General features: G+C 38.9%; 1 protein-coding gene and 1 long non-coding RNA gene across 2 annotated transcripts in view; one reads left to right on the top strand and one right to left on the bottom strand.

The window, feature by feature from the left end:
- Window positions 1–1,334: 1,334 nt before the first annotated feature.
- On the top strand, window positions 1,335–18,677 carry LOC139587371 (Y+L amino acid transporter 2-like). The gene is made up of 10 exons (XM_071421630.1): window positions 1,335–1,623; window positions 7,141–7,658; window positions 8,919–9,044; window positions 11,664–11,808; window positions 12,668–12,791; window positions 13,526–13,629; window positions 13,903–13,999; window positions 15,033–15,182; window positions 17,420–17,603; window positions 18,305–18,677. Exons 2-10 carry the CDS (start codon window positions 7,157–7,159, stop codon window positions 18,394–18,396), a joined length of 1,524 nt encoding a protein of 507 aa, XP_071277731.1. The 5' UTR covers window positions 1,335–1,623; window positions 7,141–7,156; the 3' UTR covers window positions 18,397–18,677.
- Window positions 15,225–26,175, bottom strand: part of LOC139587372 (uncharacterized) — a 36,327-nt gene continuing 25,376 nt past the window's right edge. The window contains exon 5 of the long non-coding RNA XR_011678376.1: window positions 15,225–25,329. This is a non-coding gene — a long non-coding RNA (uncharacterized lncRNA). The remainder of the gene's footprint in view (window positions 25,330–26,175) is intronic.

Genomic DNA, 26,175 nt, shown 5'->3' with positions numbered 1-26,175 from the left:
TATAACTCACAATCAGAAACCCAGTTTGGTGCCCCAGATCAGAAAAACAGGACAAACTCAAGTTCAAATTTCAGAGTGAAAATAATTACACATTCTTGAAAATATACATTCTGGGCTTTAGGCTATAGTTTGTGAACATTGCCCTGGCAGAAGAAAAAGAATTTAAGACAGCCTCAGCCTCTGTTTGTCCAATAAGGAACAACATCCCTGCAAAACAATCCCGTTGCCAAAATTGCTACATTATAATGTAAGTAACCACAAACTTGCAGGCAGCTGGAATTGTGCAATCTTTTCAGGCAGGCAGACTTAGAGAGCTCTCATCCTTCATAGAAGAAAAAACTTGAAAACTGTTTATTCAAAGAATTCGTCCTACACCTGCTTTGAATAGGGTTTTAAAGAAACACAGCCATTTCTGTGTAAACATTAACTGTATAGCTGTCTCAGTCTACCATAAAAAGCATGTTTATACAAGATGTTACTTTAAAATGAAGAAGCAGGAGGAGCACTGGCTTTAAAAAGAAAGATTTGTGTTGTGTTTATTATTCCTTTTGGTCACCATGGGTTACAGAATGGAACGTACAACATGATTCTATGCTCCTGCTTGTTTTCCAGTTGGGCTGCTCAGGTGTGTTGGAGGAATATCTGTGCTTGGATTCAAATATTTTACTTTCCTGTGTGATTAGTGGTCCAGTCTGATGAAGTGCTGTTATCTGGTGCTTCAGCTCTAGTGACAAGACTCTTGACCTGCTGGATCAGCTCCTTCCAGATGCCCTTTGGCACGTGAGTACATCATTCTTCACGGAAAACAAAAATCCCAGTTAAATCTTGCATTTATTAACTTTTCACTCTGCCAAAAAAGCAGAGTTTTATTTTCTGGATGTTTACTTGGATGCTGTGTACCATACTGGCTTTGCTACAGGACAACCTATTACTTCAGAAGACTAACTGAATACACTGGGTAAAGAATTTCTTTTTTTCTTTGCTTATTCTTATCCTAGGGGTTTTTTTTTTAAGCTTATTTAATTAAAGTAAGATCTTAACACCAGATCAGCCTGTTTTGTGTCTCATGCATCATGTCATAAATTATAAAAGACACAGATCTATAATTCTGAAAATAAGGAAAATAATCAAGTTGATTAATATCTAACAGTGTGTAGATTAAACTTAGAAGAAAATTTGGAAAAAAAACCCCAAAAACATTTAGTAGTTTGAAATTAAATAATACCTATTAATTTCAATTTACAACTCTTTGCTAGCCTATCCCTCTGAAAGACTTTCTGATTTAGCAAGTTATGCCACCAGAATAAACATCTTTGTGTAGTATTAGTAAAAATTCCGTTGAGGCTTTCTAAATTGGCAAGAAGGAATTAGACTGCAGTAGTTATTCATGGTTTCAGTGACATATGGATGAAGGATCTTCCCCCCCCCCCCCCCCCCCCAACTTTCCTTTTGTTTTACTTCTATCACAGCTTTCTTAGGAATAGAGAGCAGCAGTTTCCTGCCTCTGCCTGCTAAAACCTCAGTTGAGGCTGTTTGGGGAAACCACATTCCAGCAGAGTCTGAGGTCTTTCTTGAAAGCTCTCATTGATTTTAATATTTATGCTACTGTAATAAAAATAGCAGGTAAGTCAAGGCTAAAGTGAGAGAAGAGGCTATTCATATGGATGTTAACTTACACATCCTGGTTAAACAGAGGTGTTTATTTAGAGCAGCAGCCTTAGAGAGGCACTGTTCTATTCCAGCAGCCCTTCTGCTAAAGGAAGCAAGCATGTCACCTACCCTCTGGTAAGCTGCTAGCTTCTCTTTTTAATACTTTCCTTAGATTTGGGCTACAGTAGCTTTTCTCTCAAATCTCCTCTGTGATTTGTTTTGGGGTGGGAATGTAGTGCTGGGGGTGGAGCAAGTCCCTTCTGTGGGAAAGGCAGTCTATGACCCTAGTAAGGCATGTGAAGCAATAATTCATTAAATGTTTTTATAAACATAGAATTTTAAATCCAAAAAGAAATATGCTTGTTTCCTATTGAGTAAGAAATGTTTGCTTCAGATGAAATCAAAGTGGATTTTTTGTTGCTGTTGCTTGAGTTTTTAGTATAATCATTTCTGAGAGTATTTTATTTTATGCTCTTTCCTCATACTGCATAATCTTGTTTTGTTTGCTTTCCTCATTGGGAAATGTCCAACAGTACAAGCTGTTATGAGCACTCCCTTTGAGACCTGTTGATGCTCATACTCAGTAGTAGTGTTTTGAAGTTTGAGCTACACATTTTTGGTCATGTTGAAAACTGCTTGCTCATCTGATTTCATGTTCCAATAGCTATTAATATAAATGTATATGTTTGGGTTTTTTTAACTTTTGGCCAATCTTCTACAGGCAGGAGAAAATTGCCCAGAATGTACTTAGAGAAAATAAGAGATTGCTCATGACTTTTAGAATGGCTTTCTACATGCACATTGATTTCTACTACACACATAATTAAAATGTGCTAGATTTTAATTTTAAATGTTATTCTTACTAATTTGCTGAATGAAACTAGAAAATATTGGGAGTTTGTCAGTTTTCTTAGCTGGTTTGATTTTGCCTGGTTCATTGGTGGCGCTTTCATTATTGAGAAAATTTGTGAAGGTAGACAAAATTCACCAAAACAAAAGACCGTGAAATGAGGTGTAAATTTGATGGCCAGCATGTTCCAACATCTTTCAGAAGAGTTGACTTTTTAAATTACTTTCCTCAGCTTCCAAGGGAAGCTGCTGAAGGCAGCAATAATTAATCTCTGAGATCTTATTGGTTTACTAATATTTCTTGAATTAAAATATGAGAATTGCTAAATAACAAAGAGAGGCATCTCAGTCCCTCTGGAAGCTGTTTGTAAGACTGCACAAGTCTGTAAGTTCCTATGGAAGTACATAAGCACTTCCCTGGCCAAGCTTCTTGAATCATTTGGCAAAGTTGAATTACCTCCTTAAGAAGGAAGCAATCACTCATGAAATATAGACCCCTGAGGAATGGGAAGTGTCTGAGAAAATCCTGCCCTACCAAACCAGTCCTGCAGTAATTTATGGAAGAACTGGGTTTGATTTCAGCTTTAGTTTTCAACTACTATCTACTTTTGTGTATGACTTTTCGCAGTGGCTTAAGTAAGAAACAACCTTTTAAGAATTACCTGTATGTAATTAACTTAACTTCTCAGGTGTTGGTCTCCAAGGTCCTTTCTCTGGCTCTTTGCATATGCAGCTGTGTGATAAAGATGAAGCTGCAAAGGATTTAGGGCCATTATGGCTCTCTGGGCTCTCAAGGCATTGTGTTTCCCTGAGAGGAAAATTTGCCTCTATTTGTTGAGAGAGTGCCTAAGAAAAAGGAGGACCTGAATGAAAATGGGTTCTGAAGCTGTGTAGCAGAGCTCACTTGCTGACACAAGGCAGAGGCAAGTGCTGGCAGCTGTGTCATTCAGCCTGCTGTGGCCACATTGATTCCAGAAACCAATAGCTCCTTCTGCTTGTCCCACTCCGTGGGACCAAGACACCAAGGACCTTCTTTAGCATCAGAAAACTTTTATGCTTTGCTCTTCAGACTTCATACTCAAGAGTTTCTAAAATGCCTGTATTAGTAATTTCACTGCCATAAAGTTTATCGTCACAATGCCCAACCATGTTAAAACAGAATGCGAAGAACCTCAGCTTTTTAATTACTACGTAAATTAAAATTTTCTGGTCTCAGAAAGCCACTTTGAATGCTAGAAGATTCACCATAAATATTTTTCATCTATTATAATACAGGATTTTACGACTGAAAATGGCCACCTCTGTAAGAAATCACCTTATTAAAGCTCTCTCAGTTAGGAGCTTTTGCTGTCTCTCACTTGGAGTATGTGCACCTTCAAAATGTGACCTAAATGTCCAAATGATGGAGAAGAGCTATTGAAGCATTCTTGAACGTGCAAGCTTCTCAGCTGAAGCTTCTTGGCACACCAGTTCAAGGCAGAAGCAACGGTGATGGTCCCAGAAAGGGAACATGGTGCCATGAGGATGAAGTGATAGTGACAACAGTAGGACAGGACTATTCACCAGGTTCAGTAGGAAAAAAATAGCAGAAGCTATAAATGAGGTAAAGAATTAGACAACAGACACTGGGCATATCTTTGAATAGTTTTCATCATTGCCTGGGATGTAAAAGCAGTAAATTCTTTATACACTTGACAAAAAAATTATTCTTATGCTATTATACAGGGAGATCTGTACAGGAGACTATGTCCTATATCCCACTAATTTTCTTAATAGCATGAAAACTTTGCTGAGAACAAGCATCAGTCACGACTCAGTGAATCTTGTTTATTTAAGGACATAGTCCTGAATAAAGAAATCAGTAACTGCTCCAACATTGTGATGGCACTGAATGAAATCAGTGCACTGTCAAAGCTGCTAGAAATATTACTGTTGTCTTGGTGGAGAAGGACAGGCAGAAGCTGTTGAAAAAATTATGTCCAAAAATTTCTACTTTCAGATTATATAAATTAATTACAGTGAAGTTGCACATCTTGGTTATGGAAACTGAATCTCTTACCCTTTGATTCTCAGGCCATACCTATCTGTGGACTTATTTGAGGGTCTGGGTAAAAGTTCTGCTAATGTGACATGTCTCAAAGTACTGAATTTTGAACTGTTTCTTCTAATTGCTTTTCTTTCATAATGGTTTAATCAGCAGTCACCTATTAATGGAAGAAATACTTCCCTACACAGCTCCGGTTATACATTTTTAGAAATTGGAAATAAACTTTTGGTAGCACAAGAGATAAGAGGAAAATATGCAAAACATTGTGTTACTTAAGAATATAATTTAAACTTTACCTTAGTGCTCTCATGAAATCTGCAGATTGTAAAAGTGCTACTAGGCTTCTGTAGCATTGCCAGTTTAAATGATCAAATTTCCTTTAGCTAGCAGGCCCTCTGTGCTAGACATCCAAGTTCAGGTTTGATGCCATGTACACAAGTTACCCATACCTACCAATTACTGGATGTATTCTTTTTTACAGGAAAATACCTGTATCTTACTTATCAGTGAGACTTCATTTCAGGAAAAGTGATAGCCCCTGGGTTTGATCATTGCTTGCATAGCTCCACATTAACATCACCTGGGTAACAACTGCATTTTAAATTCCCACACCCTTTGAGCTGTGCTGACTGAAATAGTTGTGCATTTCAGCTCACAGCCAGAGCTCACATTTAAAAATCTGAAAAAAAAAATTAAAAATCATACATCAAGCATAAGAAGCATACAATCATTTTAAACCAGCTATGCTAGAAAAGGACTATTAATACAGAATTGTGTCCAGATTTTAGCATGTTACTATCATGATGAACTCTCCAAACAGCTGCTATCATGGGAGGGGTTTCTGCTGATATTTTATATAGCCATCAAGAACAGAAATGGAGACAGGAGGTTCTGGAAGTATTGGCCTATTGGCCTGTATTTTGGGTGGGGAGGGTGACTTTTTCCTCCTTTCTGTCACACAGAAGGAAACAGGTGAAGCTCATCAGGAATTTAAAGGAAGATATATGAATGGTGTGTTGGATGCATGAAATTTATCCCTGCAAAACAGGATGATGTTTTTTAATCATAGAGGGATGATATGACAAGTAACAGGAGTCACTTGTGTGTGTGAGGAGGAGGCAAAAAAGACAAAAGGGAGACTGCAGTCAATGCTTGGACACTTTTGACAAGAGTTAATATTTAAGTTTATACCAGTGTTCCCACAGTGTTCCTGTGGTTAGGGAAAGTGCCATTGGGATGAGAAAAGCATTTAATCTTTAAAGAGAGTTTGGCATCTTTTAATTTTTAGTACTCATCAGGCCTTGTTCGCTATTTGATCAATTAGGAAAGTGAGTTGCATCAAAAAAGCTGGGAAGGAAGACATAGAATTAAAATATATTCAGGGTTACTAAACCAGCCATACTTTACAAGGAAAGCAAACCTTTCAGGAAGTTTGGGGAGGGCAGATTGTTTTAAACTGGCCATTGACCCACATCTAACAACACAAATTTATGAATCACGTGTAATGTGTAAATGTAATGTGCAAACATTTGTAATCAAATGGGTTTTGTTTAGCCAGCGTTGCATGGATGAGCTTTGTTCTACTCAGGGAACTTGGATCTAGATCATAGGATTTTAAGGAAATTATCTTCAGAAGTGCTTTAGAATGTGTGTGGAGGGGAGAAGGGAAGGAGAAACAGATGTCTTTTGAGACAGATACCAAAAATTAGTCATTGGTCTAAGCCCCCCTTACATCAGCAGGACCCAAGAATTGAGGCAGTCGCTGCAGTCCTGGGTTCCTCGGCCCCAGAGCGGTGCAGGTGTGCACAAGGCAGACTGACCCATGGAGCTGTGAGTCAGGTCCTGCTTCCCAGCTCCCAGCACACTTGGATCTGGTCCTGTGAGCACCAGAGGGAGATGCTTTTACAGGCATGTTTTGTTGGACTCTTACACAGAAATGTTCCAGGGACAGAGTGTTCCAGACTCAATCCCTGTGAATGTTAGTGGCTTCTCCTGAGTTAAGTGAGGTTAATAGCTAACCAAGCTGTATTATTCACCGCAGTAGTAAAAGATTTTTTTACCCTCATATTAACATTTATTTTGTGAGATTAGAGGTTTTGAGGCTCTTTTTCTGTCTTTTCTCTGGAGCTCCCCAGCAGAACAGTTTTCAAGTGAATGTCATTTGATAAAACAAATAATAATGAAATTAAAATTCTTTGTGAGATAAAAACAAATTTTAGCAAGAGGTATTCTTGTAGAAGATACTCCAGCTGTATTAGAACGTGTTTCTAGGGATACAGTGTCTCCTTCTTCCTTAAAATATTTTCAATAACATAGCATAGAATTACAATTCAAGACAAATAATAATGGTGAACTGAGAGTTAACAAAAGCTTCAGAATCTATAACCAAAGACAGTGGCCTCATTTTTATGCATTGGAAAGGTATGTAACCGTGAAAGTTAAAAAACTTCACTAGTGTGCTGTTCCTGAACTGCAAGATAAAATCAGGCAAAATAGTTGTTCTTTGTATCTTTTATGCCTTGTATGTTAAGTATATTATCCACGTCTCTGATGCCACATGCATTACAGAAGATGTTCTCTCCTCTTGTTTTCAGGTAACGTGTTTTGAAGATGCCAACCCCTTGGCAAAACTGCTGCAATAAAAAGTCCAGAACTGAGAATGCAAAAGCTGAAATGGACAATATGGCAGAGACAAGTGAAAAAATGCAGATGAAAAAAGAAATCACATTACTAAATGGAGTTTCTTTAATTGTAGGGAACATGATTGGCTCTGGCATATTTGTATCACCCCGAGGTGTTTTAATGTATAGTGCTTCCTATGGACTCTCACTGATCATCTGGGCACTTGGTGGGATTTTTTCCCTGTTTGGAGCTTTGTGTTACGTGGAACTGGGAACATCCATCATAAAATCTGGAGGCAGTTATGCCTATATTCTGGAGGCATTTGGGGCCTTTGTGGCCTTCATTAGACTCTGGTCTTCCTTGCTAATTATCGAACCAACAACTCAGGCAGTGATAGCAATCACATTTGCTAACTACATTGTTCAGCCAATTTTTCCCCACTGTGAGCCGCCGTATGACGCAGTCAGGTTGATTGCAGCTGCGTGTGTTTGTAAGTAGTGATTGCCAGAAGTTAAGAACTGTAATTATACGTGGTCAGAGACGGTTTTCTAAATTTCTATTTCTTTGCATTCTGTGAAAATAATTATTACCTATCAAAAACATGTTCTTAAGAACTAATAATCTTTTATTCATATGTATTGTGTTTGGAGCTGGTATTACTAGAGGGGAGAGGAGAATTACAACAATTTGGCAGGGAGAAATTGTGACTGCTGATTAAAGGTACATGTATGTCTATGCTTCACTGGCCTAACTGGCTGATAGGACACTGTCACATGCACAGATTAATTTATGAAAATGAAGGCAAGAAGTTCTTTGAGCATGTGTGGTTGTATGCTAGTGCCCTTACTATATAGAATGATTTCTAAATTATTTTCATTTTGAGAATTACAAAACCCTTTTTCTTCCTTTCAAAACTGAAGTTTAGATTATAGGCAGGTCAAGGAAACAGAAGCAGAGACCAACAAGACTTCTAGATAAGAAAAATCCCACTTTGATCTATGCTTGAGAGCACTCTAGGTGACCATGCTACATTTGTTCTGCTCTCTTCTCCAGCAGCTGGGCTTCATACCTGGTACCAATGCACACCATCACCTTTCCTCATCTATCTCTGTTTTGAATCATGGGATTCATGCAAGAGGGAGAAGTTGCCTGTGTTGCCCTGTGTGTGTGCTAGAGTGAGAGCAGATGGGCACATGGCTCAGCCCCTGGCTGGACCTGCTGCCAGCTGAGGGACAAGCCTGACTGCAGAGAATTTGGGGAAAGGAGGAAACTTCTAAGCCATGAGCACAGAGTAATAGCACACTGGCCTGGCTCAATTCAGTATCTTCTCACAGCATGCAAACTATGTTTGTGCAGCAGTTGTCCTTATTCTGTACTAAAACTAGAGCTTAACTCAGCAGGAAGAAATTTTTGATATACAGGATATAAAGAAATACTATCATTTGCATGTAAATAGCTCTTGTTGAGTTTAATAAAATTTAAATATTATTTAAAAGGAGAAGGAGCTAGTCCTAAAGTTCAAAAATTGATGTGTTTTGTCTTACCCACTGTCATGAAAACAGAAAATCATTGTGTAAGTTTTAAACCAGGTATTTCATATTACTAAATCTGGGTGGTCCTGAAGTGGTGAAATTTGATTCAGTTTTACTCCTTGAAAGAGAAGTGGTACATGGATAGATGGGTTTGAAATATGACTTGAGTGATGTTAAACATCCAGGGCTCCTTTCATGCATATTCTATTTCTCTGCAGGTTCCTTAACATTTATTAACTGTGTTAATGTAAAGTGGGGTACCCGTGTACAAGATATTTTCACATATGCCAAAGTCATGGCTCTAATCTTGGTGATATCTGTTGGCCTTTACAAAATTGGCAAAGGTAAGAATCATTTTCATTTACCTAAATTCTATGAAATGAATCATATATGATGATTTCAAAATGCATGTAGAGAGATCTTTAACACTTACATATGAAGTGTTTCTTATTCTGGGAAAAAAAAAGTCTGACATAGGAAGATCAGATGTATTTTATGGCTTGTTAAGCAATAGGAGATTAATTATTCAGGCCAAGTCCTGTGCTGCTTGGTCTGAATAGCAAATAGCAGCTGAATTAACATCACTGTACTGCTGAGTTAAAGTCAGCCTCGGTGTCTAACTCATGCATTACTACAGGCCAGGGAAACAGAAATTGCATTGCTCCTCACAGTTCCCCCCACCACCATTCTCCCCCCACCTCACCCCACTGGCACCACCCCCCAGCCACAGCACCCTGCCCAGAAGAGAAGCAGGTCAATCATAGGTGGCATTTGTGGGAGGGCATCTTTGTTCCTAGAAACGGAGGAGAAGACTGCAAGAGTGCAGTTCTGTGAATCACTGTGGCATGGTGCTACTGAAAGGCATCACAGGGCAGATGAGCCACCTCCTATCAGCAATAACTGGACTGAACTGAACACACTGCAAAGCTGGAGAGCAGTTTATTCTGGTGCTACCTCAGAGCTTTGCATATAGCAATAGATTTGATTTTATTAATTTGGGCCTCTGGTACAGTGAATTCTCCTCTAGTTCTAGCTCTGCTGCTTAGATTACTAAGGTTTTTACATTTTCATTTTCTTTGAAATTCTTAAATTGCATAGCCTTTATCTTTATTCAATTGAAATAAAGGTGGTTTTCCCTCTCCAGTTTAGGAATTATCTTTTTCTCCTGCTAAATTAGCTGATAAAACCTAACAAGCATGCTTTCTTTTCCATGTTTGCTGGCCTCCTCCTTTCCTTGGCTGCAGTTGCATCAGGTGTTACACCATAAAGCTACATTAGACTTTAGGAAAGCTTTCTTGTTTAGCCATTACCTCTGCATGTCAGTTGTCACCAGCTGGTTGGAGTCTAAAGGAACGTGGACAACCAAACCCAGCCCTAAGGGCAGAGAGGTGAAGATTCAGAGAAGAAGCATTGCTTAAGGGTCACAGTTGCATGAAGGAGTAGTTCCCCTCATAAAACTGCTGCAGTTTTGCAAAAGTGTGGTTCTGTGGTGTCACCTCTGTAGCAGCACCGCCCCTGCTTTCAAATTGCCTCCTTCAAAACTGCCTCCCCTCCTGCTCACTGGTGTGCTGCTGGATGCAGGGGCTGCTCCCTCTGGTCCCACTTACTGCTCATTTTGTTTCCTCTGCGTTGCTCTGTGGGCTCAGGGAGGGTTGAAGCATAAAGGGAGCATGATGGTGAGGCACACGAAGTGCTGAGAGCTTTTACTGGTAGTAAAGGTCTCATCTCTGCTTTGTTTAAGCAGAACTGAGCACTTAAGTACGGGAAAGTCTGGGAGGAGGAATGATGTCGATTTCTGGAGGAAGCTCTGATCAGGTCAATGACCCTTTTAAACTCAGCAGCTGTTTTAATGAAAAGAACAGTTATGATGTTTTAGCCCTGCCATATTCTTTCTAATGTGCTTGGATACACTTCTTGTGTTAAAGGTCTGTAAATATAACTGATTCTGAATATGAACTGTCTTTACCAAAAAAACAACCCAAAAACTCTTCTTGAACATTTTGGATTTTTCTTTCTTTTACCTTCCAACCATTTTCTTCTCCAAAGTATGTGTACATCTCATATCTTCTCTTCTTTGGTTCAAACAATCTCCTGCTCTTCGATGACTGAATTGCATTTGTAGTATGTAAAAACTCCTTAGTTGAATCAGTGCTTTCATTTTACAAAAAAAGACTACAAAAAGACATTATCTTCTTTCCTAATTGAAGTTTCAGCATGTTTCTGTCTTCTCTTAATACTTAACCTACTTCAATTTTCATTAGATGGTAGACTTTCCTTCTGCAATCTCAGTAAGGCCTTTCTTCCCCTTTCCAGCGCGTCAGGGAAGGCTTGTGCAGTTTCACTAACATTTGGCCTATTTTGCAGCACTCTGCAGGTTGTCATCTCAACCAATGGAACTTAACTAAAGCAGAATTTTGAAAGAAAAAATTTTTAATTTCATCCCTTAGTTTTGGGGAAGCCCCTTGTGGGTCAGAGCATCCCACTGAAAACTAAAGGAGGTCCCCCTCTAGTGGCCACTAATTCATCTGGGGAAAATAAAAGCGCAGCTGTTAGGGAGAGATATGAGACAGATTCGGGAACTGAAACTGGGTTTGCAAAGTGCCTCATCCTGGCTGACAGAGTACTGCATGCCCTCGGTATGGCTCCCTCCCTCGGTAGGGGCAGCAGTAATGTCAGGAGGGGACTCTGTGAATTCTGGTAGAATTACAAAAGTCACATCCAAATAACAAACGTGTGAAAATGTTCTCTTTTCTCCCTGTGCAAGTGTAGCTGTCTGAACATCTGGTTGAAACTCTCTTGTTTGTTAATTAAAAATGTAAGTTGTGCAGTTTTAGATACAATAATGAAACCTGGCTGCAGCGGGGTGTTATTTCCTTTTGGTTAGCTGGCACTTGAGGTGTAGTGCCCTTCTAAGTTGCAATCCTTGAAATGTAACAGTCAATTGGCACCTGCCATTTGTACAGGGGAAACTGAAAACCTGAGAGCTCCGTTTGAGGGCTCAGCAACAAACCCAGGGATGATTGCCCTGGCTCTCTACTCTGCCCTCTTCTCCTACTCAGGATGGGACACGCTCAACTATGTCACCGAGGAAATGCAGAATCCTGAGAGGTAAACACAGGCTTTCCCTTTGAACCGCTGACAGGTGATGGCAGGACAAGCCACTCTGTATTTGTTTCTGATTAGCCAAATTATTTTCTCTTCTCAAATGAAGGAGTAAGTAGGAGAACTCTTTCTGATTATTGTGCTCATTTATCACTTATATCACACTAATGAATCATTTACCTGTATATGTGTATTTTACATCTTCCACTTCAGACTACAATTTTTAAAGAAGAAGAACAAATCCCTGCTGGAAGCAAGGAAAGGCAAAGGTGCATCTGGCCCTCTAAAATTCCCTGCATCTCTTCAGTTAGGCAGAATTATTTTTCCTTGACATTTTTTGCCACCAGTAGAGTAAGACTGTGTCAGCTTTGTGGCTTTTATGATGTGATCTTCAGCATTGTTGTTTATGGGCAAATATCATCTCCTCCCTTCTGTAGGGATGTCAGCCCTGTGGGAGTTGGCTTGAGTCAGCCACTCAAGCTGATATAGTCCATCTTGTCTTGGGAACATGCATAGGTTATGAGTCAGGGAAAAAATGCCACAATCAAGAAAATACCTAAGTCTGCACTTAAATCTCATTGTTTCAGAGCTCTCTTACATTGCTGCCTATAACAGACAGTGTATTAAATTTACATGTATGAATGTTTTAAGGGTTTTTTTTTTTAAACTTGTGACAGACACACAAGCAACAAACTAAGCTTTTTATGGCATTGTTTCACACATGGCTGTGTGTTGTTTTGTAACCCCATGATTCAAAATGATGGATTACAAGACGTGATGGAGGTATCCATTCTGGGAACAATCTTCTATTTAATTATTTATTTTTTAAATAACATGGAATAATTTTTCCATTTTCCTTTTGCAGGAACTTACCTCTTTCTATTGCAATTTCAATGCCTATTGTAGCTATTATTTACTTATTGACTAATATAGCATACTATGTAGTGTTGGACATATCGGCTCTCCTCACAAGTGATGCGGTGGCTGTGGTAAGTTGTGGAACATAAACAAAAGACACTACAGGAAAATTTCAGGTAGCATGGCAGCATTTCAGCTTGGCAAACAGCTGAAATACTATCATGTTGGAGGCTGCTTGAAAGATTTTTTTCATGTAACAGTACCAGTATATTAGAAGGTGCATATCAAGAATATATCCAATAAATATGCTCTTGAAAAATTGTCTTTTATACTCTGTAAATCCTGCTCTTAACACTACATCATAGGAAAGATGCTTTTGCCAGGACCAAGGAGCTATAGAAAGTCTGGGTTGTTGGAGAACCAGGATTTTTTGTTATCATTCTAATGTACAGTATGTAATGTTTAATGCTGCACAACCACAGCAATATTTTCAGTGCAGAAGTGTGCACTATAATGTTTTTTTAAAACCTTATCAATATTTTATACAGAAAGAAAATAATAATTCATGGATTACTGCAGTTGGGATTTGTCAGAATACTTTAAAGTCAATACATCATCCTTTTTTCCATCACTGAATTAATCTAGGCTTAGATTTTTTTAAAAATATTTTTAATGTATCTACCAATTTTATTTTGATGCTGATTAGCTTTTCCCAATTCTAATTTCCTAAGTCATTATTGGGTGCCACCAAAAAGCATGGGCTATGATGCTACATTTGGGATAATGTGTTTTCATGAGAGTTTCTCAGAATTATCCATATTCCTAACATAGTAGGCCTCACCATCATTTTTTTTTTCTGTTACAGACATTTGCAGGTGAAACCCTTAGTCATGCCAAGTGGATAATTCCTATAGCAGTGGCCATGTCTTGCTATAGTGGCTTAAACTCGTCAATTATTGCAGCATCTCGGTATGGAATAGAAGATTTATTTTAAATAATTGAAGAGGAATCTATAATCTGCCTTCTTTATTAGTTTGGTAATTTTTGCCATGTGAAGTGGTACATTTATGATGGAGGTATTGTCACAATCAGATGTCTTCTCATGATTAGCAACATTTGATAAACTAAAGCCACTTAAGAAGAGAACAGCACTTACAACAGAGTAATAAAAGAATTGTTTCTTTGCTTTGTCAGGAAGCAAAAAGCTCTTCCTGTGGTTGAGTTTCCTTAGTCTTTTTTTAGGCTTTTCTATGTTGGAGCCAGGGAAGGACACCTCCCTGTCAGTCTGAGTTTGATTCATGTGAAGTGCTTCACACCGGTCCCTGCTCTCCTGTTCAATGTAAGTGACACCCAGCCTCGTGCCTGGCTGGGCACTTGGGGTTTGCACCTGGGGTAAAACACCTCTGCTCTGCCCTGGACTTCTCACAGACTTCTCCTGCCCTGGAGACATCTTCTGCATATGCCCACAACTTTTAAACTCATTGAGGGCGTGGGAGTGGTGTTATTTTGTTTGATCGAGGGGGGTTTTTTCAGTGGAAAGAGAATGGCTTGATTTGTTCATGTGCTCTCCAAACAATATTAGTGAGAAGTACAATAGCATTGCTGAGACAACAGAGAATGGCTAAAGATGTAATAGTGTAGACAACAGCTGTTTATGTCTCTTATGTGAGCTTTTGAAGTGTCACTGGAGGAGAATATGTCAGGAACATCTCTTCGACCCTGCCATAGGCTGATGTTCTACAACTCTAGTAATAACAGGAATGACAAAGCTCTTAAAATTAAATTTCTACCATTGGATGCCTATAACCCTGTTGACTTTTTTTCTGTTGCCACTATACAAATGAGATCTTGTGTTATAGAATTACTGGAAATTATTTTCATAAATAATCCATGTCTTTAAGCATGCATTTTATTTGGTGTCTGCCATTGCTCTGTGTTACATATTGTTTATGAATATCATACTCATCCTGCTTGACATCAAAAAATTTACTAAAAATTATAATCTCATTATAAAGACTCTTCTCACAGGAACTCTGTTTGCACTAGCAAGTTGATTTATACTCTCTCAGTATACAACCATTCACATTTTTCATGTGGAAAGGGGAAGTTTTTCTGCTCATCTGTTAAAATAGACATTGAATTCCTGGTGGTTTAGGTCTTTCTCTGCAGGCAGTATAGCACACCTGCAGGGCACAGAATTTACTCTAATGGTCTCAGTTTATGAGTGGACTTATATATAAACTCTCAGTTTATGAGTGGACTTTATATGAGCTTAGGAAAAGCTCATATAAATAGGCTGAAACAGATCCGTTTATAATTTTACTCTGTCCTTATTTTCACCTTAAAAAGTCTTTGTTTTTTATTGTTTCTAGGGCTTAATGACTTTGCTTTATCTCCTTGTGGAAGATGTTTTCCTCCTTATTAATTACTACTGCTTCAACTACTGGCTCTTTGTGGGTCTATCTATTGCAGGACTAATCTATCTGAGATATACTCAGCCACATAGACCACGACCTGTTAAAGTAAGTAAAAAAGTCAGGAAGAAAGCTCTAAAAGCCACCTAATGCATGTGTTTATATGACCTTTAATATCACAACCATAACAGTACCAGTTATATTATAGATTATTTATTAGCCATAGAAATTCTTTCAAAATACAAGATGAAGGAGCAAAACCCATTAAGAGTCCACAAGAACATCTGTTCTGGAAGTTTTGCTGTGATATTGAAATGATATATACCATTTATTCTTCTTTCATTCAGACTTATTATAATTTTTGTTTCAAAACAAATAAGGAATAAAAAAATGTCTGAGGTTTTTAGCCCATCCTGGGAGAACAGCAGACTCAGTAGAGCTGGTGATGGAAGCTCCAAAGAGGTTAACACTCTGATCAAACCTACATGATTTAACAAACACAGTAAAATCCATCCAAAGCCCATAAATGTCCACAATTCTGCCCACACAGAAGTTAGCTTAAATTATCAAATATATTTTGAAGGTTCCCTCTCACTGGGTAGTGGTTATAGACAGTAAAGTGCAAGTTTAATGATTGACTTAGAAGAGCATTTGACTATCAGTTAGACAAGGGCAACTGCACAGAAACAAAGTGTGCCTAAAACCTGTTTCTAGTTTTAATCCAGTGATTGTCCAGGAAGCAAGGATGGAAACACACAGCAGGCACACAAAACCTGCACTGCCTCCTGTTTATTGGCTCCGTGACCTGCATTTCGGCTCTGCAGTGATGCAGTAAAAATCAAGAGAATTACAAATTAAAACCCCCCAAATATTTCTTCTTTGTCAATCTCTCTTCCTAACTTCTGCATCATTTTTACAAACACCCTTTCTTTCCATTTAAGTGTCACATCCTGATTAATTTTTAAAAAGTTCAAACAAAGGCATAAAATATTCTAAGTATCTCCTGCTAGAAAACTTCCTAATTTTCCACAGCAGACTAAATTTTCCTGAAGCATGTTCACACTCAATTTCCAAACTTTCCCACAAAATATGTGGAAGATAAAGATTAAATCTTGCCTTATTGGCAGTTTTGCCTCTGATTCTACTAAGGATTACAGTCCGATTTTACACAAAGACTGTTTAATTCCTGTCAGCATTTGCCAGCTTAGTCAACACCACAACTCCACATACACCATTTCCTTTTCTGAAATGCAGTAGTTGGTTTTCATCAACTTACATTTTTAACCTTCATAAGGAAAAGAAAAAGTATTTATAACAGTAAATTCTTACTCTCAATTTCAGCTGGAATTCAAATGTCAACACCTGGACCCTTGAGAAGGCTTACTACTAGAGACAGGAAAAATAAAAAGTGAAAAATAAATTCATAAAGAGGTTTTTGAAACCTTCATAGAATCATAAAAGGTCAAGGTTTGGACGGGACCTTAAAGATCTCCTAGTCCTAACCACCCCTGCCACAGGCAGAGACAATTTCCACCAGACCAGGTTGCTCAAGGATTTGTCCAACCTAGCCTTGAACTACTGCCAGACTTGGGGTATCCACAACCTCCCTGGGCAGCCTGTTCCAGTGTCTCACCACTTTCACAGTGGAGAATTTCTTCCTAATGACTAACCTAAATTTCTCCTCTTTCAGTTTGTACCCATTATTCCTTATCCTATCACTACAACCCCTGGTGAAGAATCCCTCTCCAGCTTCCCTGTAGGCGCCCTTAAGACACTGGAAGGTTGCTGTGAGGTGTCCATGCAACCTTTTCTTCTCTTGGCTGAACAGCCCCAGCTTTCTCAGCCTGCTGTTGTAGGGAAGGTGCTCCAGTCTTCTTATCAGCTTCATGGCCCAACTTTCCTTATTTGTCATATGACATTTGTTAAGTGCCCACAAAAAGGGTTGTAAATCAGTCCTTTAGTTCTACAACATCAAGAATATAATTGAAGGTCTAGAGAGGTAGTTCCCAACCAAAAATACACGTAACAATTCTTAACTGAAGTTGGAGAGACAGCTACACATTACTTAAAGTATTTCTTTCAAAGGTTGATCTTTTACTAATTGTAAAGGAACTGAGTTTATGCAGGCCTGAAAGAAAATAAAATAGATGCTCATATATGTACCAAATAAGAGATTCTCAGTAGTGTACACAGAAGTTAATAAATTATGCTGACTGTAAGCAGTCAAAAAGATTCAGTACATTTATTATTGACATGTCTAACTTTAATCTGCAAAGCCTGAATTTTTACAACGGAGTGTTTGTTGCATCTTTTAATAAATGCTGTATTTTTTTTTGTCTTCACAGCTTAGCCTCTTCTTCCCTATAGTATATTGTTTGTGTTCCCTATTCCTGATTATAGTGCCTCTCTACAGTGACACAATCAATTCCCTTATTGGGGTTGGTATTGCCCTCTCAGGCATTCCTGCATATTATTTGGGAGTCTATCTGCCAGTTGAAAAACGACCTAAATGTCTACTTTGGCTCTCTGGTAAGCAACATCATGTTCCAATCACCATGTCAAAACCTTGGTCAGAAGAAGGAAAGAATAATTTTTCCTAAAATCCTTATTTATATGAAGTTTGGCTATGCTTTGGTATGTGGCATGTCTGAGATCATCTGCTTTAGCACATGGTCCTGAAAACAAAACCATGCTCACCTGTACAAAACAGGCCAATATGTAGGTGTCATAACTATGTTGGCTCAATAAAAGCCACATAGGATTGTGAATACTAAACCTGATCTTTTTAATACCCTGGAAGGCAGAAATACCAGAGCATCTTTGCTTCACTTTCCATCCAAGAATGGAACAATCCAAATCAGAGGAGTGCACAGATTTTCAAAAACAGTGAAATAATTAATTATTGGTTTGAAGGGTAGTTGCCAGTCCTCAAATTCAGGCAGTCTTGAAAAGCAAATCTTTAATATTTTTATTTATTATACTTTGAATTCAGCTATCAATTCAATGAAAATGTTGATGAAAACCTGATTAAACAAGAATTTCAGTTTAATAGCCTTATAGCCTTTAATAGCCTATAAATAGCCTTTAGCTATTTATAACTTATGCCTAATTTTATTGATTAAGGTGTTTCAAGATTTTTCTAATATCTGTGTAGTGTTTTCAAATCCTCAAAATCCAGATGTATGTCTAAGATATATTTAAATTTCTGTCACACATTTTTGCCAGTACAGCTACAACAACGAAGTATGTTCAGATGCTCTTCTACTGTGCTCTGTCAGACCTGGACATTGACGTGGAACCCACAGCAGCTAAGAGTAAATAGAGTTGCCTCAACATTGAGAATTGTGCCTTGACATCTCCTATCTGGAACAATTTTTATCATCTGAAGTTCTCCCCATATGTTCAGTCATACTAGAGTACCAACCACTGTACTGTGCATCAGTTTGATGTCAGTTAAGTTGTGATGGTTTTATAAAACACTCTGTTTTCCAGGATTTCTTTTTAAAATTCTGTTTGTTAATACTGAGTTATCATGCAACATGTTGAAACTATAAAGCACTTTGTTGGAAACGATGAAAGTTTAACAAGAAAGTTTCACAGATATGTATGCTTGGCAGAAGGCTCTTTGAATGTAGAATCTGAGAATGAAATAGAGATGGAAGCAAGTTTTGATATAGAAGAATAATAGATGTCTAAATTGACAGCTGCTGAGCCAGTCGTTACTGGACAACGAAGAAAGCAAAGGTTAAGTCAAGTTGGAAGGGTGTTTTATGACTAGAGCAAAGGATATGTTGACCACAAACAAAAAGATATTTTTACCAAGCAGAAATAGGTCTTAGGAAAAGCAGAAAGATACCATAAGCAAACAAGCATCCCAATGTGGCAAGTCGAAAAAAGATCTAAGAATTTTCCACTGCAAGAAAACTGAAAAACAACTTTAAGTTTAAACTGTAACATACTATGTTGTGATTGGATAGTATTGACCATAATACGGTAATGATAGTAGTTATGATAGGCTATAGGTAATAGTAAAGGTATTAATTGGTAATGTATTAAGATGCTCAGCAAAGAAAAATATATAATGCAATGTAACCAAAACTAAAGGGTCTTCAGGCTTGTCTATAGCTGAAACTGACAGCTGTAAGCATGGCTCTGTCACCCACAACCCAAGACTGCTTTAAAATCTTGTATACAATAAACAGCATTTTGAAGAGCTGCCTGGAGTCCTGCATCTCTCGTCTCAGGCTCTTACTAATGGCGCCCACATTTTAGTAGGCAAACTCGGACTTTTAGCAGTAAGAGACCTCCTGGTGAACCCAGAAAGAAGAGCCCAAAGGAGGAACAGGCACCTGAAAGGAAGGTGACCGGAGGCTGGACAGGTGTTGCTGCTGGACAGTACCTGGATCGGAGCTCAACGTACAGCACCTGCTGCAAGGAGAACAGCAGGTGAGCACCGGGGAGTCAATGGGGCAGAATGTGTCTGCCAATCAGAGAGATGTGTATCAGCATTTAAAATCTCTAATTAAATCCAGTACAAGTAAATTACCAAAACAAGAGCTTAAAAATCTTCTACCATGGACTGAGACCAACTTCCCAAATGCCGATTCTACAGCTGTTTACCAGAGACCTTTGGGACTCTGTGGGGGTCAAATGATATAATGCTATTTCTCACCACGACAAAACAGCAGCAGATTTACTCCCCACTTGCTGCGTGCTTGTAGAAATCTTTTCCGGGAAACCCCCTCTGCAGTGCCCTTTCCCCCCACCATTCCACCTGAACCCTCCGTGCCACCTCTCCAGCCAAGAGAGGGGGGAGGAGGAAGAGGGAGAAGAAAACACCAACTGCAGCTGCAGTAAGAGAGGCAGACCAAACTAAAAGCTGCTCTACCTCGGAGGATGAGAGGGATCCCTTAAATCCAACACCAAATCCTTAAATCCATCACAAATAAACCCCAAAACCCGACCAAATTTGTTTCCAAATAATCCCAGGGCTTCCCCCATGACTGGAGGAGATCTTTTAACCATGTTGCCGCCGCCAGCAGGAAGCACTGAGGGACCCACCAAATCATCCCCTAGATCTCTTATGCCTGCAGCTTGCAAAGTTTTAGAGAAAATTACTGATGCTCTGCAAAATAGACAAGCACATCGCTATGTTCCAGGTAAACCTTTTTCCTTGCAGTTTTAGGAGAAACACTGAGACTGTATGGCCTCATCTTTCAATGGGACTCCTCTCAAAATGATCTTTTGCTAATAACTGAATGGGTTTTTCTTGCTTACAGGTCACCAAAGACAATCTTTACATCTTTAGAGATGATTTCTCAAATCATCATCAAAGGCAGAGCAAGGCTTCTTTTTATATCAGGTTGCAAATTTACAATCGTCTATTTACCTATAATTAAATCCTATTTTGATTGGGCCATGCAAAAGTCAGAAGATTTGTTGTATGCCTTGTTAGATTTTCCAGGTGTTTGCTCCATTCATTATCCAGCACACAAATTGATCAAAACTAAATTATGCTACAAAGAGAAACCCCTTATCAGGGAAGAACCTTTAGAATCTCTTCACTGATGGGCCAGGACAAACACACAAGGCAGAGGTTACATGGCAAAATAAAAATACTAAATCCTGGGAACAAGATGTTCAAAAAGTCAAAGGTTCTCCTCAGATTGTTGAATTGGCAGCAGTGGTAAGAGCATTTCAGCTCTTTCCAGAGCCTTTTAACCCAGTCACTGATTCAGCATACGTTGCTAACACTGTCAAGAGAATTGAAGGATCTGTTTTAAAAGATGTTAGGAACAAAAAATTGTGTCTTTGGCTCACCTGTCTTTATCAAATTTTGTTACACAGAACTAATCCCTATTTTGTTGCCCACATTAGAGCTCACTCTGGTCTCCCAGGATTTATGGCAGAAGGGAATGCACGAGCTGATGCATTGGCATCAGCAGCATGTGGTGAGGGAGCTGCAGGAGACATTAAAGATTCCACTTCAGTGCTTCCTGCAGCTACCTTGCCTAACATTGTTGAACAAGTTAAATTGAGTCATGCCTTTTTTCACCAAAATGCACAGGCGCTCAGGTGAGATTTTCACATTTCCCTAGAGCAAGCACAAGCCATTATACAGGCTTGCCCTGACTGCTAGCTTGTCCAACCTATCCCTTCTACAGGAGCCACCAACCCAAGAGGGTTGGAAAGTTTTCAAAAATGGCAAACAGATGTCACAAAGTACCCTTCTTTTGGGAAATTTAAAAATATCCATGTCTCTGCTGATACCATTTTCAAAAGCAGTTTTTGCTGTACATGTCCATATGTCTGTACTTATAGGAGAAACAGCTAAGCATGTTTGGCAGCATTTTTCACAAGCATTTTCCTCATTAGGTGTCCCTCAAGAAATCAAAACTGATAATGGTCTTTCATATGCTTCACAAGAATTGGCCACATTTTTAAATGACTGGGATGTTTGCTGTGCATTTGGTATTCCCTATTCTCCCACAAGCTAGGGAATGGTAGAAAGAGCACATCAAACTCTGAAACATATGTCAGATCAACAGAAAGGGGGGGAGCCCAGGATATACCTCAAAGGAGATTGAATAAAGCTTTGTATGTTTATAACTTTTTGAATAGCTCTGCAGAAGAGCCTGATCCCCCCATTTACAGATATTTCATGAACAGCAAAAAAGCAAAACTGAAAGAGTACCCCCCAGTTTTAATTAAAAATCTAGAATCAGGACAAAAAGAAGGACCATATGATCTTATAACATGGGACAAGGGATTTGCATGTATTTCTACAGATACAGGACTCAAGTGGTTGCCAGCAAAAAACGTGAAACTGCACCACCCATCAAAGTCCATTGATGCTTCCACACCAGCCAGTGACCCTGCAAGTGGAAGCTGAGAAACCGGCACCCAAACATGAACTACGCAGAATCACCCAGCGAAAATTGTCTGCCAGAAACAGTTCAAGAAAATAATGGAATTTTATTATTATTTGTGTGGGTGAATGCAGCTTTTACCCTTTTGTTTTTATTTTTACAGTGAAGCTTTACCTGTAACTCAACCAAAGATGAATGTTTGGGTTTCTTTAGCCAAGTCTGCAGGCTCTGACACCATCTGCTTATCCAACACAGTCCCCTAATAAAACTCTTTCAACTTGTTTGGTTGGAGTGCCTTTCCCAGAAACTTTTGATAATGTCACTTTTGATAAATATCAGCCATATGACAATCATCACATTTCCCCAACTCCCAGCCTGAGACACCAAACTTATATTGGTAATTATAAAGTTGATAAATCTGACATTCAAGAATTAGAATTTTTAGGCTCATTAACTATGGACACTTGTTACTTGTTTCGTTTTGTGGGAAAAAACAGCCCTCATCTAAATGTTACTCCTTATCACCCAGTTTATAGTAATATGACTTGGTGTTGTCAAACAAAGCTTCTTACATACGATGAACCTCACACAGATTGTTTTAACAAACTTCCTATTCGATTTCTTAAGGAATTTGGCTCATCTGTGGAGACAGGGCTTGGCAAGGTATTCCCTCAGAACCAGATGGTGGCCCTTGTGCCCTGGGACAACTTACAATAATTGCTCCCAGTGTCAAAAAAGCAATCAAAAAGAAAAATAGAAAAATAAGATCTTCCTTGGGGCATCATTATGACAGCAAATGTGATAGTGAGTTTCACCCTTGGAACTCTGGAAAATCAATTGCTACGAGCATTTTTTTGCCTCAGTTGTCCTCAATTGCACTGAAACAATTAAACAAATGAGGGTGTTGGCTCAGTAAAGAAGTAAACTCTGCTATGATTAGTGATTTGCTGACAGCTGAAGAAGTCAGACATGCCACTTTACAAAATAGAGCTGCTATTGACTATTTTTTACTAGCACATGGGCATGGCTATGCAGATTTTGAAGGATTGTGTTGTATGAACTTGTCTGATCATTCTACTTCTATTCATAAACAGCTGCAAAACTTAAGAGATTTAGCTAACCAAATTTCAACAGATGAAACATCTTGGCTAGACTGTTTGTTTGATGGTTGGAGCTTTGCACCTCGGCTGAAGGAACTTTGTAAAGTAGGCTTGATTATTTTAGTGGTGGTAATTGTAATTATAGTAGTGGTGCCCTCTGTACTTCAATGTGTGCAGAGAATGATGAACAAGAAGATAGTTTCTAGCATCTTTGTTGTTCATCAGATTGGGGGAGATGTTGGAAAGGATGAACGTTTGACAAGAAAGTTTAACAGGTATGTATGCTTGGCAGAAAGGTCTCTGAATGTAGAATCTGAGAAAGAAATAGAGATGGAAGCAAGTTTTGATATAGAAGAATAATAGATGTGTAAATTGAGGTTTGCTGAGCTGGTCTTACTGGAAAACTAAGAAAGCAAAGGTTATGTCGAGTTGGAAAGAGATTTTATGACTTAGAGCAAAGGATAAGCTGACCACAAACAAAAGGATGTTTTTACCAGGCAGAAAGATACCACAGGAAACAAGACATGTCAATGTGGCTAGTATAAAAAAGGTCTAAGAATTTTCCACTGCAAGAAAAACTGAAAAACAATTTCAAGCTTAAACTGTAACATACTATGTTGTGATTGGATAGTATTGACCATAAAATGGTAATGATAGTAGTTATGATAGGCTACAGGTAATAGGAAAAGTATAGATTGGTTCTTATGTTTTAAGATTCTAAGCAAATAAAAGTATACAATGCATTGTAGCCAAAACAAAAGGGTCTTCAGGCTTTTTTATAATTGGAGCTGACAGCTGTAGACACAGGCTCTGTCACCCAGGACCCTGGACTGTTGTAACATCTTGGATACAATAAACTGCATTTTGAAGAGCCACCTGAAGTCCCACATCTCTTGTCTCAAGCTCTTACTAGCCACACCTGCTGGAGGGAGGGAGAGAAGGAGGGAGGACAAAAAGAGTTTACACTGGAAGAAAACCTGCTTGATGATGTTTGAAAACATTCTAGCTACATGCAGAGCCCAGAGGAGGGAAAAAGAAAAAAGGAAAAGAGCATGTACTGGTTTAAAACTGTAATAAATCCTTACTCCATGTAGAAATGCAAAGAGTCATTTAGAAACAGAAGAAGGGCAAATTTGATAGTAATGGTCATACGTTAAAGGACAAGCTGCTGAACCAGATGCCTGATGTGCAAAAGAATTTCAGAACTATTGCAATGCACAGCATGTGTTTGGGTCAGAATATGGTCTTCATAGTGATATTACCTTATTTTTGATTAGACCTTCCTCTTGCCTGTATTGAGCCATCATATGAAGAATCCTGAAAATTGCATCCATCTCTCACTTGCTATCTTAGGATTTATGTCCTGTCTGTCTCTGAGACTGGGTGATCATGGAAGCAGAATTTAAATTGCCAGTTGAGTCACATTTGACTCCACAAGAGGGAGAACTCCTCTGCCTGGTGCTCTCAGGAAAAAGAGCCTGCTGTTTTCAGATCTTCTGCTTGGAGCAGTAGAACCAGAGCCACGTGCATATTCCTGCCCCCTGCAAAAGTACTGAGATGTACAGGCTTAACTCCAATGTAAAGTGTCACCTACATATTCTGAATAATATGTATCTATAACAACCTGCAGCAAGTCCAATGAAGATGAGGTTAAAGTTCAAACATTCCTCTTTCTTTACAGCATTGCCTCGATGTCTGTAGCAGCAGACAGATTCTTTTCATTCTGGCTGTTTCCAATATGTAACAGCATGAATGAAAAGGATCGAGGACAGACTTTTCAGAATTTCTATATTAACCATAAATAATAAATGAACTAATCATATCTAATAGATAATAAATTAGCTATTTTATGGAAATGAAAAAAATTGTTCTGCTTGAATGTCTGAGTAGTTTTCCATCCTTATACTCCCCTTTTTTCTTCTCTATCTTTTTGTCAGATAAAACTTGTGAAATATCCAAGTCTCTCTGCTATTTGGTAGTGAAGAAATATTTATAAAGACACTCTTTGGAAAATACAATGTTGGTATAAGATTCCTGTTGACCTGCTGCCAATATGATGTCAGTACATGGGCAGCTATAGCCTTTGTTCTATATTTGTTATTTTTCTGTATCACTCTGTTGAATTCGCTTCCACTTTAACTGCCTTCTAGAGCAATCCCCTCGCTCTGCTCACTTAGTGGAATACCAAGCCATCCTCACCCTCCATCTCAGCTTATGATATTCATCTGCTGCCAGTAATTCTCTTGATACATGAAGGTACTCTTAATCAGCTCCTCCTAGTAATATCTGCAAGTAAACAGTAGGCACAAAGTGGGCGAGATATCTGTAAGAGGTAGGCAGCAAAAGGGGAAGGGTATGCAGATTTCATATTATTTTCTTCATTTTGCTTACTTTACTCCCAGGCAGAGTATCTGCATTAGTTGTTCTGCTTGCTACAAATCCAGATGGTAAAGAAATGGAAGGAGTACGGGGATGATTGCCAGTTTTCTATGGGCAAGGTCAGGAAGGCCAAGATGCAGCTGAAGCAGATTTAGTAAGGGATGCAAAGGGAAATGAAAGGGTTGCTGCAGGTGTGTCTGCCAGAAAAAGAAGCTTAAAGAAAGCCCCATCCTGGAAACATTCAAGAGCAGCTTGCAGGGGCTCTGAGCAACCTGATCCAGTTGAAGATATCCCTGACCATGGCAGGGTGGTAGGATTCTTAAAAGGTCCTTTCCAACCCAAATTATTTTATGATTCTATGAGTCTGAGTCTATGATTCTTCATTATGGCTGAATTGCTGAGGGGAGCAGAGAGAGCCCTGAGCTCCTGCACTGTAATTCTTTTGTCCTGTTGATATCCATGGCAATAAATTATTAAGTTCCAGTTTAGAGAAAGGATGGGGACTGACAGCTCAGCCTCCTGTGTGGCTGGGAAGATGTATCAGCACAGGCCAGGGTGGCATAGTGCAGCTTCCTGAATACAGCACAGGCAATCAATTTCCACTAATGGTTCAAAGCAGGGTGCTTTTGCAAAATCAGTTCCCTGGAAACAAGACATAGGGCAAAAGATTTTGACATCATCTTCATGGCTTCAACACTCTGGGCTCAAGCCATGCTGGTTTTCAGCTGCTGTGTGGCTCTACCACATTGCTTT

The sequence above is a fragment of the Agelaius tricolor genome, unplaced genomic scaffold (assembly GCF_023055355.1).
Source record: "Agelaius tricolor isolate 1412-34295 unplaced genomic scaffold, bAgeTri1.0.p SCAF_2, whole genome shotgun sequence".
Lineage (NCBI taxonomy): Eukaryota > Metazoa > Chordata > Aves > Passeriformes > Icteridae > Agelaius > Agelaius tricolor.
This window is presented reverse-complemented; position numbering and strand designations above follow the sequence as displayed.

Excerpts from the sequence above, each read along its gene's own strand:
- LOC139587371 (XM_071421630.1), top strand. The coding sequence starts at position 7,157 with ATGCCAACCCCTTGGCAAAACTGCTGCAATAAAAAGTCCAGAACTGAG. Across the intron at positions 9,045-11,663 it reads CCTTTACAAAATTGGCAAAG|GGGAAACTGAAAACCTGAGA; the intron begins GTAAGAATCATT and ends CCATTTGTACAG. Across the intron at positions 17,604-18,304 it reads ATGTCTACTTTGGCTCTCTG|CTACAACAACGAAGTATGTT; the intron begins GTAAGCAACATC and ends TTGCCAGTACAG.